The sequence below is a fragment of the Lissotriton helveticus genome, chromosome 7 (assembly GCF_964261635.1).
Source record: "Lissotriton helveticus chromosome 7, aLisHel1.1, whole genome shotgun sequence".
In the NCBI taxonomy this organism is placed as follows: domain Eukaryota; kingdom Metazoa; phylum Chordata; class Amphibia; order Caudata; family Salamandridae; genus Lissotriton; species Lissotriton helveticus.
In genome coordinates, this window is record NC_136068.1 from 588084137 (window position 1) to 588103617 (window position 19481).

Consider the following 19481-nt stretch of genomic DNA (forward strand, 5'->3'; position numbering starts at 1 on the left):
GTCGCTGACAGTCTTTCTCAGGAAGTGGGTCTTCAGATCTTTGACTTTTAATGCCAAGTATTTGTGTACTGGAAAAGGGAGTACAGGCACAAGCATCTGAAAAAAATGGATCACTGGTTACTTTTTTTCTGCAACATCTATTTTTTTCAGATACTTTTGCAGTGTGTGCTTCCCAATGCTGCAGCACCACTTGCAAACTTTAAAAGAAAATAGTAACTCATGCACTCCAATGGAGGTGGAAGGACACCTAAACAGCCAACATAAAAAGTGATTCCTATGGGCCCATCCAATGTGATGGGCAATATCGCATGTTAGAGGCTGAAGATTCCATGACCAAACAAACCAATGACAGAAGGAAGCTGACCCAAAACCCCTTAAAAAGTAAAGATCATCGCGATCGGAAGAATGGCCCTTGTGCCGGGGCACACGCCAGGGATGTCCCATCTCGCCGATTCTTGTCGCTCTGGCGATCGAGCCTCTCGCAGTCCGGATCCGGGCGGACATGGCGCGATGGGGCATCACAATGGGCGACACATGTAATGTGATCTCACTATACGCGGATGACGCCCCCTTCTATTTAATGTCCCCACGGGAGTCGGTGCCGGTCCTTCTACAGCACTTGGATCGATTTGGCGCGGCCTCGGGACTACGAATTAACTGTGGGTAGTCCCTGGTTTTCCCTTTGTCGGGCTACGGCGGTGGGCCACTGACTGACCTACCGGATCTCGGATTGAGATGGGAACAGGAGGCGTTCCGGTATCTCGGCATCCAGGTGACTCCTACGGATGCACATGGGTTGACCCGCAATATAGACCGAGTTATTCGGTCCTTGCAACAATCGGTCACTTTCTGGAACTCCTTGCCATTATCCCTTATGGGGAGATTGGCCGTTGCGAAGATGGTGATGCTCCCCAGGACGCTCTATGTCCTCCTGAATTCCCTATGTCCACTCCCCTCGCGAGTATTTCGCACACTTAACACGCTACTAACGTCACTGCTGTGGGCGGGACGGCGCAGCCGAGTCGCCCTCCACACCGTGGTCCGAACATGGGAGGAGGGGGGGCTGGAGGCACCCAGATTTGACCTATACTACTATGCGGCACAGTTGTTGCAAGCGGCACGGTGGTTTGCAGATGGAGACAGCTGGGAGTTGAGTCTGTTGGCCGGCAGGGCTACCGAGCAGGAACTACAGGTGGCGCTGATGCGAGGACGGGGAGCCGATGTGGACCTACCATATGTGGTTCGCCACGCGGCTGCGGTTTGGCAGCGGTTTGTGGAGAAAATACTGCGGCGAGCCCCCTTTCATAGGGAACTGCCGGTGTGGATCTTAGCCCCGGTGGTGGATATGGTGGACCACATGTCCTTTAGGGCTTGGAAGGTGGGAGGCTGTGAGACTCTGGCGGACCTTTACCCCGATGAGTCCTTCGTGTCCTTTGAGCAGGCCATGGACACCTTTGGCCTGGGGGAAGGACAATACTTGCACTACCGGGGCCTTCAGGACGTGGCGAGAGCCGCGTGGCCCCAGTTTCGGGAGGCACCCCCGTTGTCCCACACCCTGAACATCCTCCTCTCTTGCGGGAGAGGGCGGAGGTTAATTTCTCGGCTATATTCTGCCATGAGACAGGACTCCACCCCGCCGGTTCCGCCTTCCTGGGATGCCTGGGAGGTGGACCTGGGAATCGCCCTGACCCCGGGACAGCGCAAGCGCATAGGGAGTCTTACCCGCAAAGTGTCCTGCAATGCGAGATTCAAATTGATGCATTTTAACTTCATGCACCGCACCTATATGACCCCGCTGTCCTTAAGGCGTATCTCAGGAGATAGGGAGGACAACTGCCCCAGATGTGGGATCGGGTGGCGGGGTTTCTGCACCTGGCCTGGGACTGCCCCTTGGTTGGTAGCTTCTGGAGGGGGGAGGTAGTTCGTATCCGGGCCGTAACTGGCCTTCGGCTTCATTTGAGCCCGCTTCACTGCCTACTAGCCCTGGTCCCTAAACCAAAAAGAGGAACCTTTCCTACAAACTTTTGCAATTAATGTTGGTGCTGGCAAGGCGTAGAGTGGCGATCACCTGGATGGGGCGAAGAGCGCCGGAATTGTCAGCGTGGCGTAGAGATGTAAGAGAATGGACACTAGCTGAGGAGACGCCTATGCAGAGGTCCCGCAACGATGTGAAGTAGCTGGACGATATCCTTGCATGGAGAGTTATGTGTGCCTCGGAGATGTCTCATAGCGACTCAGATGGTACGAGTGCTGAACTTTTTTCTTCAGGGGACTCAAGATCAGAGGGGGAGGCGATGGGGAGGTTGGACCCACGCCAATGTAGGTGCAGTGCCTGTTCCTTGACAGCATTTCATGCGATTGCTGTGGTTATCATGATGCTTATAAATATAGCCTGTACTGAACTCACTGTACCATTTAGTGCCATAATGAGGTTACCGTATTGTATACACCTACTGGATGAACGATGCCAAGTTTCAGGGGGGGATTGTTTTCTTCCATGTTGCAAAATCAAAAAATAAAGGTTTAAAAAAAAAAAAAAGTAAAGATCATAATACTTTCAACAATAAATAGTGGAAGTGCCATAACCTAAAAAGGGGATCCAAGCAGAAGTTAGCTGTATCCAGAAATTGGCCATATGTTGATCATACCCTGCACATGGGAGAAAGGCCACATGAACACTGCAACTGGGCTCAGAGGGGCAGACTCTTACAGACTGCTGCACAATCAGATAACTATGTTCTAGACTCAAGCTTATGGGTCCTGCGTTGCAGCACATGAATGACTGCTCCATAACAGTAAAATATAAAAAAGCATATAGTCACAGCAGAAAGGCGGCCACAAACGTAGACATCATACACGGAAACCTCAACCTCAACCCCACCTCCACACGCCATTTCACAAGCTTAAGTCATAATGACACTTACAGGCTAAGCACTAAAGACCTAGCTAAGCATTCTGCACCAGACCCTTGCTCCTCCACGCTTGCCTCAGACAAGGACAATTCTCAATCAGTGCAAAGATTAAAACTATCACAAGGTATGGCAAAATGATAGAACAAAAGGAAATTAAGAGTAAAAAAGCACTGGTAAAGCCAAAGGTTTAGTCTATGTAAGACCTATTTACGTTGTCAATGTTTTTTAAAGATGTTGCACGGCAGTGTGGGGCTTAAAGTAAATAAAACAAAGCACTATGGTGCGGCCAGTGTTGACAGTTCATAGTGGTTTTTTATGTTTACTTTAAGCCATGCAAACTTTAAAAAAACATTAATAAAGGCAAAAAGCTCTGTATGAGCGATCTGGCTTTGTTAATGTTTTTAAAGACGCACGGGCTAACATACAACATGGCTTAAAGTAAATAAAAACAAAGCGCTATGGAGCGGCCAACACTGACCGCTTCATCTCGCTTTGTTTTTATTTACTTTAAAACGTGTTGCAATATGCCTTGAACGTGCAAGGTTCAACCATGGCAGCGCCTACACTGGCAGAAACAGGAAAAAATAACATACAACACGAGTGCAAGCACGAAATGTACAGCCATGTTCAACTGGTGGCATGTCTCAAGGATTGCAAGTCTTGTTGAAATCAACAAGAAAATCAAGTTTCGTCAAAAATACTATGGTAAATGCAGACTACCTCAAACAATTTATGTAAAAGGCTACTAGAACCAGAAGAAGAAAAAAATTGGGGAAGTGACACATCGGGGAGCAATGGGAGACTGATACCACCGGGGGGGGGGGGGCTGAAGGGGAGATTGCCACTGCATGCTGAGGAGTAAATAATAACAAAACAAAAAAAAAAAGAGTGCCTGCCGCAAGTTGAACGACACTGGCCTCAGGGAGCAGTATTTGGTCCATGCGCCATTGCAGGGACGAAGACTCCAAGCCGGGCTGAGGAAGAGGTGTGGACCATTAGGAGGCAAGAAAACAAGTGACGTGGGAGCAAACCAATAATAAGTAAAGGTAAGTAGTGGGTGGCCTCTAAGCCTCTTTTAAGTAAAAAAAAAGAAAAAAGAAATGACAATAGATTTCGCAAGCACTGTGCAGGCGAAACCTAAAACCGAGTTATGAGAAGGTAACAGTGTGCCCTGCAGGCTAATACTGTAAGCTGGTTTTATCAAACTGCACATTTCAAAGACAAATGCTGATTTCTACATTAGATATACATAATTCAGAAACATAATGCTGCTTGTAACGGCAAGGTGGGTATGTCTGAAAACTATCAAAACCGAGAGTCAAATAAACCTAGCCATAAACAAAAATGTATCAGATGCAGATCAGCATAAGTCCCACAATTTGTGTACACTGATAGTCAAAACGTTATTAGCCCCTCCACCACCTGATGTTAACAAATGTTTATAAAGAATTTTATTTTAAAATCCCTTGCCATAGGCAGAGAGAACACTTCAGCCTTGGCTTCACAGATCACTTCCATAACAGTGGGGTGCACCAGCTCGGCCTCCACATAGTGTGCCCTTCATCAAGACGGCCACCATCAAAAGAGGAAAAATGGCAGAGGGGACCTCACAGTACGATTGAAGATTCTGCTAAATGGAACTTTAGCACCTGCATCTCCGATAGTATTTGTGTGATGCATTTAGTCTGTGTATCACAGTCCCAAGTCAAACAAGCATTAGCAAAGCCATTAGGTTTTCCCTATGTGAGATCTACTGGCTTTGTCAATGTTTGTTTACAGTGCAGTGCGAGCTGCTGTGCAACAAGGTTTAAAGTAAAAAATGGGTGTTTATTTTTTTTTAACGAACACACTACGGCACCGCTGGCATTGTCGGCTTCATATCGCTTGTTTTACATCTGCCGAACAGAGTGGTATAGTATGATTTATGGAGGTGAGATGTGGGGAAGTATACAGGCGCGAATCAAAGATGTGTGCCTTGAGACATTGGCTCCCTTCCTCATGATCAGCGTCTTGCGACCATTGTGGTGATTCATAAGGAAGGGAAGCCGCGGGATCGCTGTGCGTCCTATAGGCCCATTTCGCTTCTGAATGCGGAACCAAAGATCCTCGCAAAGTTGCTGGCAAACCGCTTGATAAAGGTAATTAGTGACTTGAATCATCCGGATCAATCCGGTTTCTTTCCACATCGCAATACAGCAATGAACTTGAGGCGCTTGCATGGCGTTCTCGCGAGAGCGGCGTCACTGGGTGAACCGGCCATCTTGGCTTCCTTGGACGATACGATGGCCTTTGATACTGTGGAATGGCCGTACCCTTGGGCTGCTCTTGCGAGGTTTGGTTTTGGTCCTGGTTTCATTGGCTGGGTGAAACTTTTGTATGAGGAAACATTGGCGCAGATTGTGGTGAATGGTCGGGTTTCTAAGTCCTTTGTTCTTGGGAGGGGTACGCGGCAGGGATGTCCGTTGTCTCCGCTTCTTTTTGCCCTTGCCTTGGAACCTTTAGCTGCCTGGCTGCGATGGGAGCCATCGATGAGGGGTAATCAGTGGACCCCGGAATTTGAGGATCGCATACCGCTCTATGCAGACAACATTTTGTTGTACCTCACGTCGCCTCGGAAGTCGTTGATTGTATTGTTTGATGTGCTAAACTCGTTCGGAAAGAACTCCGGCCTTGTGATTAATTGGACCAAGTCCTGCGTGTATGTGCTCTTGGGTGACATCCCTCAGTTACCGCGCGGGTGTCGCATCCAGGTGACGCAGACGGGATTTAAGTATCTGGGGGTCTTTATAACATTAGACCCCGGGGTTCGCTATGATCGTAATCTGCTTCCTCTGCTCCAACGGTTAAAATCTGACGTTGTGGGCTGGCGCAGGTTGCCGCTATCCCCCCTCGGGCGTGCAGCTCTTTTCAAAATGATGTCCTTGCCGCGGTTTTTATACGCGCTCCAGAACACGTTTGATGTAATTCCGGCGAGCTATTTTCGGAAGGTGGAGAGTTTGCAGAGGCGGTTGATATGGGATGGGCGTTCGCGTATTGCCCTCGCCAAGCTGACGCTTCCTTGGTATGACGGCGGTATCGCACTTCCGGATATCAGGCGATATTATTGGGCCTCTCAGCTGGGAGCGATCAATCATGGAATGTATGGTCCAGCGTTAAATCCCGCGTTCGAGATGGAGAAGTGGTTGCTACCGGGTGGGGATTAGAACAGGGCGCTTTACTCCAAATCTGCTGGAGGGAAACTTTCGGGACCCACTAAGATAGCAGTACGAGTGTGGCACTGTGCGAATGCGGCAATGGGATGGAGGGATCGACTGACCCGGGCGACTCCGCTCTATGCATCTGAAAGATTGGGTAGCCTGTGGAAGACGAAAGGGTTTGAGAAGTGGGATATGATTGGTATTTGTAGGGTGAGTGATCTCTGGGTCAAGGGCAGGATTAAGACTTTCGAGGCGTTGAAGGTAGAATATAAGCTGAGTGACAGGGAATTCTTCCGTTATGCGCAGATTCACCACACGCTGAGTTCGGTTTTTCCTGAAGGTATTGCCATCCCGGAATCATCCCCACTTGAAGATCGGGTGCTGGATGGCTATGTGCCCAGGCGGTCGCTAAATAACCATTAGAAGACACCCTTCACAAATTCAGCCACCATCTTAATCAAGGCAAGCCTACTCATCAACCTAAAATCGACTGACGTGGTAGCTGTATTCACGCCGCGTTCTGAAAACATTAGATTTGTTGAAATGATACAATGCTGGACGATTTATAGACTTATTACAGGAAAACAATTAAAGTAATTTAGAAGTTGACGGGTGACCTAACAGCTCAGACGCCGTGCTTCTTTACATCTGGTGTATCAACAACCATCCATTATGCCGTAACATAATATACTGACACCTATCAGAGCTAGTCCAGTAAACTAAAAGAAGTCCGAACCTTTGATCATTGAAAGCCCATATACAACTGGGGCAATTACTGATGTTGTCTTTTTTGTTTTGTTGCAAATGACGGTCTCCTGATGAAGGCAGTGGCCGAAACGCGCGTAGTGTTCCAACCCACCGCATTACCAACCTCTATAGTCCCTTAAATCTACTAGTCATTTGGTGTTGATTTATGTTTCCTTTTGTATGTTTATTATTGATCAGAATTGCTCGATATAATGTGAATTTTTGAAAGTATAATTGAATGAAGATAAATAAGAAAATATAAATAAACATAATATATTTTTGTAAAAATTCTGTTAGTGATTGTTGGTTTTTCCGTGTTGTCATGTGTACTGTATTGATACAGAAGTCCACCTTATAGGATATGGCATATAAGATGTAATCTGTTTGCTACAGTTCTTCTTTTTTCAAATGAGCAAGGCCCCTCTTTTCATTGTTTAGTTTGCTCTTGGTCTTTGTCCTAGAGCAATACTGGCTGTTTTGTAGCAAGTCTGGGTTGTTTAAACTATCCACCTTGAAATGGTCCCTTGGCTGACCGGTGAGCCTTTGTCTTCTGATAAGTAGGACTAAAGAATTGGTTTACTTTCCCCGATTTATCTTGTTTCTTGTAAGTAGTACATGACTGCCCTTCCTAGTCCTACGCTTTTGGAGCTTAAAAAAAAGCTGGTAGTTGCAACGCCTGACATGCTAATGGGCGTTGACTTTTGGCAGAAATTGTAGACTTGTCCTCATTATCACTTTGTTCATGTGTATTTGTTAAGTAGGGTTTGTGTGTTGACAGTGCTTGCAACTCACTCTGCGCAAAGATGTGGCCCCCATCAAGAAGGCTGTTTTGAGTGTTAGGCTTTATAGGTCTGCTTTATTTTAGTTTGAATGGGCATTTCACAAGTTGTTTTAGCACTGGGCTCACATTTCATAGTGGTTTGGGCACTGACCTTGGTGGGGTCACCCTCTTCGCCCCTTCTAGTACAGTCTTGATTGAGGAAACCTCTTCCTATAACCCCTCTAATGTAGGCTACTATGGTAAAGAGGTGAACCTTAAGAGAGGCATATACTCTTAGAGTGCAGCACTTCCCATGTCTGGAACTATAAATGACAAGAGAATAGGAGTCGAAGAATTTTTCATTTATACTTTAGATCCGCTTTTGTTATTCAAGTTGATAATTTATACTTCAGATCCGTAACAGATGCATATTATGTAAAATGCTTCTTAAATCCCCAAAATCCCACTAAAAATGAATGGCAAAAAGAGAGGTGTATGTGAAACTCTCATGAGGTGAGGTACTTGACCACCATGTCTTGTGTCCACCTATCTTGCAGTGTTAGTCTATTATACTATTGTCTGAACCTGCTCCACTTCCCCTTGTAGAATTTCCTTGTGTACCTCTCCTAGCTCAAGAACCTCATGGTTCTTTATGGGAGACCTAGGTGCCCAAAATCTAAGTCCTCAGTAACCATGTTGCCAGGCTGAGGTATGTTCGCTCTGGGTGGTACACTTGGCTCCTTTACATTGTTAACAAGCTCAGATGAGGTGGAAGTTTCATCACCCTGATTAGTGCCATCTCCACCAGATAGGAGAACCATGAATGTCTGGCCCACTGAGAGGCAATGAGGATTAACGGCATGGAAACTTGTTAGCATCTGTTTAAAACAAGTGTCCTATTTGGAACTGGAGGGAAAGGCATATGTAAATGTCCCTGACCTGTCTATTGACAGAGCATCCCCCCCGCAACAGTGTGTGAGTGTCCCTGGTGGCCAAGGCATTTTGTGTTTCCTTGTACTTTTCCCAGTTTGTAAAAGAGTTCTTCTATTTTGCTGCTTCAGTTCCCACTCTTGTGAGAAGTCTGCCTATTTAACCCATCTACCTCCAAGTTTTGGACTCCTGGTTAAGGGGGCAGCTATTAATGTTATTCTTCTCTGAATGGCGCATCTCAATATGTCCTGCGCTGACTAGGATAGTATGTGATCTTGTTCCTCCTCGTTTGTTGACATATAAAAGGTTCTATTTGAATATGGATTGATCTCCCATTGACATGTTTCTGGAAGGCCTTCAGTGACAAGGTAGCTGCTTTCAGTTCTAGTGTGTTTATATGTTATACAGGCTCTTCCATGCTCTGTAGGCCCCTTATGATTAATCTCCTGCTGTGTAGAATGAGTCTGTTGTAATGATCACTGAGGGGTTGGGAGTTTGAAAGACCTGCCCACTATGATGTTTCCTGTACTCCACCACAAAATATCCCTCTATGCTTTCTGTGTGTCAACCTCAACATCCTCCCTACTCCCGGTTGACTGTGATCACAGACACAGTAAGCATTCCGGGAGTGATCTTATGTGCATGTAGTGTTGGAGTATGCACAATGCCATCATGCCTATTAGCTTCCCACTGTCCCATCTGGTAAAGGGGAGCCTGCTCTGTCAGTGCGAAGATTCTTTTGGAGATTCAGAATGCTTTTGCCTCCGTCAGGTTTAGTCTAGCCTCCATGAATGTCTTTTCTCTCTCTCTTGCACTGGTGATGATTTCTCTATGTTTAGGGCGAACTCCAATCGGTGTTGTGTTTGTATGACAGTGGTTATGCTCTCCAGGCACTGTGTGAACGAGATTGCCTTTACTAGCCAGTCATCTAGATAAGAGGAGACATATCCCTAGTCCTCTGAAGTTTGCCGCAACTAAGGTGAGGCACTTTGTGAATACCCTTGGTGCACATTTTATCCCAAAAACCTAGAAATCGGAAATGGTATTGTACCTTGTCCACAACAAACCTCAGGAACTTCTTGAGTCTGTTGTTCATCTGCACATGCAGGCAGGCATCCCTGAGATTTAGGGTTGTTATAATAACCTCCTTCTACGGGTGTGGATTGACAATTTTAGACCTTCACATCTTTATAAATTTTTCGAGGCACACAGGTCCCGAATGGGTCTGAATGCGTTGTACGGTTTTGGTACTTGGAAATAAACAGAGCAGACGGATTGGTATTCCTGATCTTTTGGAACCCTTTCTAATGCAGGTTTAAGAGGTCCTTGACCTTTTGGGGTGGCTGCAGTCAGTTTGGTGGGGATCTATACAATAGCTATCGTGGATGGCATTTGGAGTCCATTTTGCAAAGGTGATAGTTTTCCATTTGTTGAGAAAGCCTTCAATTATGCCCCCTACCGGTGGGTGTTCAGCTTTAGGTAGGGCCAGATCACTTGCTTGGATGCTCTGCTTCTCAACATAGGGGCACCTCTTCCATTCGCTCTGCCTTGTAAGAGCTGTCTTGCTGTGGTATTGCTACTGAGATGGTACGCTTTAGGAGCTGGGTTCTAGCACAAAATTGGCGTTAGATGTGATGACTGGTTCTCATCCTCTCCTTACTGGGGTTCGTGGTCTTTGTACTGACCCACCTCGGAAGGGCCAATTGAAATGGGGACCTCATGTCTTTTGCAGTCTCACTGCCCTTTTTCATCTTCTGCAGCAAGGCATTCACTGCTGGGCTAAATAGTTTTTCAACTTTTAAAGGCACATTTAGAACCTCTGTCTGCACCCCCAGCTTGAATCCTGAGATTCTTAGCCAATCAGATCTTCTTACGGTGGTGCCCTCGCACAGCTGTCTGCTTGTTGTATCTGCCACTTCCAGTACTGACTTGGAGCAGGTCTTGGAAATTACTTTGCCTTCCTGGATATGTTTATTTGCCCTGCCTTCGTACAGCTCTGCGAGGGGTTGCATCAGCTCCTCCAACTGCTGCTAATCATATCTTTAACGAGGGCGTTAGAGTCTGCGATGTCCCATTGTGTGGTCACCCACCTCAATTTTTCACCCCTCGCTCGGTTTGGGGGGGGGGGGGGGGTGGTACTGCGAGCATGGCTCTTTTTTGTGTAGTGGCCACAAAGATAGAGTCTGGCCCCACATTCCCTTTTTTGTAAGGTGTATCTTTGGAGGAGTGCCTGTAGTTTTTTTACACCCACAGTGTAAAGCTTTGGTTGCAGCTGCTCGCCTGAAGGCCTCTTGTCCTTGATCCAGGAATCTCTGAAGTATTGTGAGGAACTTTTTTTCTCCTGTGCTGGGAGGAGGTTTTCCAGGAGAAAACACAATTCAGTCTGTTCCTGCTTTAGTTACACCCCATTTGTTCCCACTGCCCTTTCAACTAAGATGGTGTACACTGCAAAGAAATCGGTGGGGTGGGCGTGAGGGGATTAGGTGTCCATCCCTTCTTTGGGGTGGGGGGCGGTGTGGGGAGAGGCTGTTAAATAGCTTTCTATGTTCGGCCACCCTTCTTCCTCAGAGTCTTGCAAAAAACCTTGACCAAATTGACCTTCAGTGTTTTCCCGCTTCTTGAAAAAAGTTTGTGTTTCTCCTCTAGGGGCTCTGGTGTTGACAGAGGTTCTAGATCTACTTGCTCTTTTTCTGTTGGGTGAATGCAGTAGCCCTTGAGGGAATCATAGGAACTTCCACTTTGGCTCGGAGCCTTAGTTTCTTGCTCTCGATGTGAACAGCTTTCTCTGTTCGACATCAACCTCTTCCTCTTCGGTGCCAAGGCCTCCTCTCAGGGTACTTTGTTTTTCACACGCTCCAGATCACCTTTCGGAGTCAAGGCTGGTTTTAAGCCAATGGTGTCTTTTGACATGAAACCGCGGGGTTCCTTTTGTTTGTGCTTACCCTTTATCTGTGTTGTCTTTATTTTGGAGTAAACTAAGACTGAATGCTTCAGCTCAGCTCTACTCTGTCCTGCGTTACCTGGCCTTCTTAAACTCTGTCCTTCGATGACTCCTCCCTCTCCATTTTGACCCCTCTTATATGTTGGAGCCTTCTCACTGTACTATCTCTGCTTCCTCTGGGTTTTCCTTGTCGCTGGCCAGCCCATGGTCCTTCGGCAACATTCTTAGCAAATGTGCCATGGCATAATGAGCCTACCTCTGTTGCTCCATCTTTTTCAGGGCCTTGGGTTGAAACTCTCTTTATGTGACACAGCCCTATGTGCTGTTGTCCTTAAATAGACAAACGTTACAAACCTCATGGCTGCCTTTCTGTCCAAACTTGTGATGGTTCTTAGGACCAAATGTAAATCGTTATGCTCTATCCCCAATGTACATTCTCTGACCCTTGAGGTCAATGTCTTTCCGACCCTGCTCTAAACCTTGGTTTTCCTTCAGGATTCTTGGTTTCAGTGATAATCACTCAAGAAAACTTTGATTTTTCCGCAACAATCTTCTGTGTTCTCGCTCTGTAACCATTCCCAATGGCAGAAAAAAAAAATCTGAAGTTGGTGACGACGCAAAGCGGCGTCCGGGCCAGGTATCTGACATCACAGAGGGATGGACAGACACCAAATGGTCAATGCCGCCCACCTTATAAAAAAAAAAAAATTGAAAAAAGAAGAAGAAAACCCAAAAGGTGTTGCACCTGTGAGTTTTTAGTTTTTAAAGCGTTCAGGGTCATGGACCAGCGCCCCTACCAAACAGAGTAAAAAGATACTATCCAGGGAGGTGCCTCCTCTCCACAACAGCCAATTGTATCCATATCTCTAAATTCATTACTTTTTTCCTTTAACCAATGTGTATATATTACTATTTTTGAAAATATATCGATTTTATTGCATTTCTGTTTGTTTTGTCTCCTCTTTCTCTCTCTTTTTTACTTGTTGCTTTGATCACTTTTAGGGTCATTATTTAGACTCTCCCCTCCTCCCCCCCCTCCCCCCCCAATACTCCGGCTAACTCAAATACATGCTACTCAACTGTAGGCCTGCCAACAAACACGCCTCTGAGATCTTCGACCTCATACAACATAATGAGATAGATATCATTATCCTCACAGAAACTTGGCTCAACCCCTCGTCCACTCCGATTCTAGACCTCTTGGTTCCCCCCACCCATGACATAATTCGTCTGGATACAGTAAAGAAGCTGGGAGGGGGCCTAGCCTGTATACATCGAAATACGCTTGCGGTCTCCCTCTCAGAGTCCTCTTCTCCATTAACCTGTGAATACCTTTGCCTCAACATCTCCAGTAACAATCAGCTGGTTTGCAAACTACATACATTCTATCACAGCCCCTGTGCGACAACCTCCCTTTCATTGAACAATTAATGGAAATCATCTCGGACAATGTGGATTCAGTCCAGTCCCACATCTACCATGGGGACTTTAACCTTCATTGGTCAAACCTTAATGACCAAGCTGTAGCTTGCCTCAATTCCTTCTTGAAGGATCACGATTTGGTTTAACATTGTGACCAGCCTACCCACAGTAAAAGGGGAAACTCTTGACCTTATCTCCAAAGGACACACCATCACATTGGACTCCATCATACCCTGTGATTTGTCGGACCATCACATAATTGCCTTCCATATCAACTCGGAGGTATCTCAGAGTAAGGTTCAAACAACTAAACCAAAGATCTGGAGAAGAGACCTCCGAGAAATCAATACCATTGACCTACCAACCCGCTGTAAACGTGCCCTCTCTCCTCAAGTGGACTTACACGAAGTCCATGCACTCACAGACTTCTATAACTCTTCTATTTCTAGCATCATGGACGATAAAAAATGCACCTAAACTCGGAACGTCGCAATTTAAGGGCCATCGAACGCTCCTGGAGATACACTCCATCCACGGACCATCTAAAAATTCTAAGATCAGCTAGAAGCTTTTATAACAAACAAATCAAGATAGCCAAGGCAGAATATTTAAGATCCCACCTTAACCAAGCGGCTAATCGACCCAGGAAACTGTTTGAATTGGTTAAACAATAATCTGTGGTAGCCCCTAACCGATCCGCTTCGGAATGTCAGTCCTCCCTCATGTGATAACTTGGCAGACTTTTTTACTGAGAAAACTAGGCTTATTAACATTGATCTAGAAATCAGGAGGGCTCTATTAATACCCAATGATCCGGCACCCCCCCTGGCCTTACCAGACAAGGCTGCTCCATGTAGCTGAGGTATCAAGCACAACGCTTCCTGGGACACCTTTACCAACCTAAATAAAAAGGATATCAAAAAGGTTCTTCGGAGTATCAACCCATCTAATCACTTCAGTGACCCTTTACCACCCAAAATCTTCAAAGCAATTAAGGATACAATCTCCCCCTTCTGGACAAAGATCGTCAATGCATCTCTGTCACAAGGTACGATCCCAGAATGCCTAAAAGAGGCCCAGGTAACACCTATATTAAAAAAAAACTACAGCAGACAGTGCAGATCTTAACAACTTCCACCCTCTCTTTAGCATCCCCACACTAGCCAAACTCCTGGAAAAATGGGTCCAGTCACAACTATGTGCGCACATCGAAAATTTCCATCTCCTGGACCAATACCAATCTGGCTTTCATAGTGGGCACAGCACTGAATCGGCTCTCACTCATGTGATGGATGACATCCTAATAATGCTTGATCGAAATTAATCCTGCCTCCTAATCCTACTTGACCTTTCTTCTGCTTTTGACACTGTCAATCACAACAACCTCCTAAATATTCTGGAGCAAAGGATAGGCCTCTCTGGTCAGGTGCTGCAATGGTTCTCGTCCTTCCTCCAGCACAGGTCCCAAAGAGTTACGGCGAACCACACTCTCTCCTAGCCATCCCCAGTCACCATGGGGGTTCCCCAAGGGTCCTCCTTATCTCCCATTCTCTTCAATTTGTTCCTGGAACCATTAGCTAATGTACTAAAATCCATGGACATTCGCTTCCATATGTATGCAGACAACACCCAACTCTACCTGAAAATCTCCTCCCCGTATAATATCACTTCACTCAACTCCACCCTACTGACTACTCAACATTGGCTAACTGAGAACCACCTCCTGCTAAACACCTCCAAAACAGAATACCTCCTCATTTCTCCCCCGAAACACACTCCTAATGTTGACCTCTGGATGAACCAACTCACCGCCTTCAACTGCTCCCCTGCATTATTGACTCAGCTAAATCTCTAGGAATCACCCTGTACAAACATCTGAATATGAAGACTCATATTAGCAATGTGTTCAAGGGAGCTAACCACCTCCTGAGAACACTCCGGAATCCCAAACCTTTCCTACCTCAAGCAGATTTCAAGCAAGTGGGCCAAGCGCTTGTTTTACCGAGGCTTGACTAAGGCAGTGCCATGCTATGTGGCCTCCCCAAATACACTTTGGCCCCTCTAAAGGCATCATTGAATGCTGCAGCCAGATTGATAACGGGCACCAAGCGAAATGCCCACATCTCCCCGGTCCTACAATCTCTAAACTGGCTGCCCTACGAAGCTAGAATTCAACTAAAGATTGCCTGCTTATCGCACAAAGCCCTCCACTACAAAGCCCTCCACTTCAAAACCCCCAACTATCTGGTGCAAAAGCTAGAACTATCCGGAGGGGGTAGACCGTTAAGGAGTGCTAATTCCCTCCTCTTGAAACCCAAGATCTTCCGCAAAAAGAGAACATGCCAAAGAGCCTTCTTGGGCTCTGCACCAAAAATTTGGAACTCTCTTCCACCGGAAGTCCGTAGAATCTCTTCCAAGGTTGCTTTCAAACTGGAAGCAAAAAGATTCCTCATGAATAAGTTCTTACCTTAACAAGAGGTGCGATTGTCAGCTCTAACCGCATCGGACATACTACAATATTGGTTGTCAAGCTTGTATTTTACTATTGTATTTGCTCCCCTTTGTCATTATGCTTCAGCGACTAGCCCATTCTTCGCCTACCCCAGGTTTACAATTGGTCTTTTATGTGTGCACTATTTGATTCAATGCCTATGTATATTCCCTATTTGACTCATGTACTGATCTGTTACCTTCATTTCCCTCAAATTGTAAAGCGCTCCGATACCCTTCGGGATCAAGTTTGCGCTATATATAAAACTTTATAAATAAATTACAATATGAACAATACTTTTTGGCCCATATGAATTGATTTTGTTTTATAAAGGTTTCCCGTTGGGACCATTTTGTTGATTGAATCAAAGTACACCCAGCTCCTCTGGCTTTTGGGTAACCCCATTGTTTTGTAATGGCTACAAATTGATCCAAGTAGCAAAAGTAATAAGCTGCCGACATATACTTATATAAAATTGGGGACAAGCTACAAACAGCTTTTTTAAAACGCTATTATTATGCTGCACCAAAGTGTAGATGGGGAGAGAATGGAAAACTAAAAGCAAAAACACCAGAAACACAAGAAACAAAAAGGTTGCCCAGCCAGCAAGCATAAGCAGCAGAAGGACACTCCCAAAGACATTAATCAGTGCAAATCAGCATTTGCTCGGTGGTCCACGGAATTGAGAAATGCACAGAGAAAGTGAAGCCGCCTACACCGACCAAACAAAAGCCAGCAAGTAAGTCACATTTAAGCCAACGAATGATAAGTAATGGCTGTGATAAAAGCTCCTTTTAAGTTAACAAAATGTATTACAAGTAGTAGCGATTGCGCTGTCTCCGGAGAGGCCTAAAAGAACTACAAAGACAATTCTGGACTTAGCCACTAGATGGCAGAATAACGCACAACATGTGAATCCAGAAAAGATTCCTGCTGACAAAATGTAGCAACTTAAGAGTTCAGATTCATCTGTCGATTGCTGTAATATGCCATTTAAAGTTAGTAGATTGTTGCCCAGGTAGTGTAATCATTCCCAACTGATAAGCAGGGGTACGACCTTGGTCTGCATTAAGAAACAAAATAATAAATACTTAAATGTGATTTAAACAGTATGACTAGAATGATTCCTTTGTCATTATTTTGCTCTTTTTTTTCTAGGGACACCAGATCATGCTTACACCATAGACACAGTTCTCAGAACTTTGGTTATTTTAACAGGGCTCAGACTTAAATTACAACTTCTGTCAATCCAATTTAACGTCCCTCCTACAGAGATAAATACATATTAAGTATGAAATGTACTACACTGTTCTGCAGAGCGTTTTTTTTTTTTTAAACGGAAAGCAGTGTTGCACGGTTTACGTTTCCTTGCTGCATTATATACTCAACGCTATCGTATAATTTGGTCCCCCACTGCCACATAATTCCAGTGCCCCCGGATCTGAGTGAGCAGAGAGAAGAGATGTGGAGGCAGAACAGTGAGTATGTTGTAGAGAGCAATTCAAGGGGCAAGAGGGCAGAGGAGTGGTAGAGAAAGCAGTAGTGTAGGAGCAGGGAAGGAAGAGCTCACCAAAAACCAGTGAGGACATAGGGAGGGACCAAAAACACTTACTTGCCCCCACTGATTAGCTTGTTCAGGGCATCTCGGGAGATTACATGGCCACACATGAGCTTAGTGGGTGGGTTGGCATCAGATGTTTGCTGCCGCAGGATCGGACAGGCGAACACCGAGTGGTAGCCACACTTCTTCCCAAGGTCGACTTCAATCTGACCAGAGAGGAAAAGATAAAACTAGTATTGTGATGGCAAGAGAACAACAAAGGGAACAGATACAAACATCTACAAAGATCAAAAAGCAGAGGCAGACGCAAAACGCACCGGCAGCTCGTCCTTGTGACTCCAGACTCCAGAGCACTGCCTCTGCTCAATAACTGCCTTGATGTTCATAAGCACTGGCAGTGCCACCGACCCTGCAGCAAAACTACATAGAAGAAAAGGTGAGGGCATCCTATACAGACAATGAAGGAACTTAAGGACTGAATGGCAAGACGAAAACTGAAAAAGCAGGGCACAATGAGGCTTTAGGGTATAAGAGTACAGTGGAAGGAGACAGGGATGACATGAGAAAGGGGCAGAATGGAGACCATGGTGAAGGGCTACGAGGAGTCAGTTCTTGAAAGGAGATCATGGTCAAAGTGGAGTAGGATAGGCTTAGTCGCAGAAAGTCAGATACAAAAGTGTGAGCGGAAAACAGCAAGGACAGGAAACAATAGCCAGTTCGCGAAAGAGGTAGAGAGCGAGAGCACAGCTCAGAGGGAGAAAGATCAATGATGAAGTGCCAGAGCATGAGCTGATCAAAGAGGGACAGTCATGGACTAAAGCAGGGCTATGAGTTAGAGGGGAGTGTAACGAGCCAAAGTAAAGATGCAAGAGAGAAGGGGCACAAAGAAGTCTGCTGGTCAAGTTGGAATGAAGGACAAATAAAAATACACAGAAGAAATCGAGAACAAAATCGATGGGGAGATAAATCAAGGGTTTAAAAAGAGCAGCCAGTGAAAGAAAAAGGACAGATGGCGAGAAAGAGGGCAGAACTGGAAGGGGGCATACTCAATATAGAAGCGGAGTGAAAGGACAGACAAAAGGAAATCTGTAAATTGAAGCTCTGTCCATACCTGACACTAAGAGGAGACTCCACCGAAAGTCCCAGTAGTGCGCAGGCGTCACGCGTGAACTGCTCACTGATCTCAGCCCACCGCTCAGAGTCCAAAAGATGTGAATATGGAGAATTCTCAATTCCATTACGCAGGTACACCAGGCTGCCCATCATCACTTGGATATCTGCGGATTGCAAAGAGAAACGTGAGCTAAACAGCTAACATGCACTTGCTAACAGTGATCCAACAACCACCCACATTTACAAGCAATTAAAGAGGTCAACCCCGCTAACACACCTAGGTTATATGCTTCTACCATGGTGACTCAACGACAGATTTATTTACCAACTACAACCTACCCACTCTGGATAACACACTATTACCAATGACGACCAAACAACCACCTCTAGAATTATCACCCGAATAACCCAAGGTATTACCTACAAACTTGGATACAATCTCATTATCTAGTGCTACCTTCAATATACCCCAACATCTTAATGGTAATCCATAAATAAAATCAATTTACATGTTGTCCATAGAACACACGAAGAATACTGCCCACAATCTAGAGCATACACAGATCAATTCCTAATTCATTACGGAAAACCATGTCATAAAAACATACATGTCTACAATGATTATGCCCATTTATCAGAAGTAACCCAAAAACTACCATGCACAAATATTAACATGCACAAAATGAGTGGGAAACTGCACATTGAGCAGGATAGACTAAGATCCTTTAATAGTTAGAAAGGTGGCTACATTCATCCTAAATTCAAACCCCTCCCAAGTGTCGCATCTGTCAGGTTGATAGCCACTGGCCCCTCCTCCACACCAGAGTTCTCACCGCGCTGGTGCAGCCTGGCGAAAGGCTGGAAGTGTCGAGCATAGCTGAGGGCTTCCAACTGCTTCTGAGCTCCACCTCCCAGGAGGCTGATGAAGTGTAGGCGATGAAGTTTAAACTCCAGGGAGCTGTTCAGTTCTAACAAGTGCTGTCTGTGTGACACAGCCCATCTGCAAACACAAAACAGTGCGAGTTGAGCCATCACTACAGGGGGAGTTGGGGAGACGAAAGTAAAGCAAGAGAGATAAGGGGATGAGAAAGTACGGCTACATTGCAATGGGTTGGGCATATCAGGTGACAGGCTGAAAAATCATTGGATGACTGGGAAAGCTGTGCCACTACATCCCCATTTCACTTTGCTTGGCCTTTCCTGTGATTTTCAATTCGCTGAAAATCTTTTTGGGCAGTGCAGGGTGATAGGACTAAATTCAAAAAGTATCATACAGTTGAGGGTAAATATGCAGCGATGAGCCCCACATTACAAAATGATGTCTCCCTTCATGCTATCACTTCCTTTCCAGTGGACATGGCAACCTACTTTTTGCCATCAGATACCCTGTGGATATCGGAAGTCTGA

At 45.6% G+C, this 19481-nt stretch overlaps 1 protein-coding gene across 2 annotated transcripts in view; it reads right to left on the minus strand.

Annotated features, from left to right (window-relative positions):
* Nucleotides 1-19481, minus strand: part of RMND5B (required for meiotic nuclear division 5 homolog B) — a 140474-nt gene that overhangs the window by 12873 nt on the left and 108120 nt on the right. For both annotated transcript variants that reach the window (XM_078652734.1, XM_078652733.1), the window contains exons 6-9: nucleotides 18908-19074; nucleotides 18073-18238; nucleotides 17279-17381; nucleotides 17013-17167 (exon numbers count right to left, since the gene is read on the minus strand). In XM_078652734.1, the coding sequence (XP_078508860.1) occupies nucleotides 17013-17167; nucleotides 17279-17381; nucleotides 18073-18238; nucleotides 18908-19074 (591 nt within the window). The remainder of the gene's footprint in view (nucleotides 1-17012; nucleotides 17168-17278; nucleotides 17382-18072; nucleotides 18239-18907; nucleotides 19075-19481) is intronic.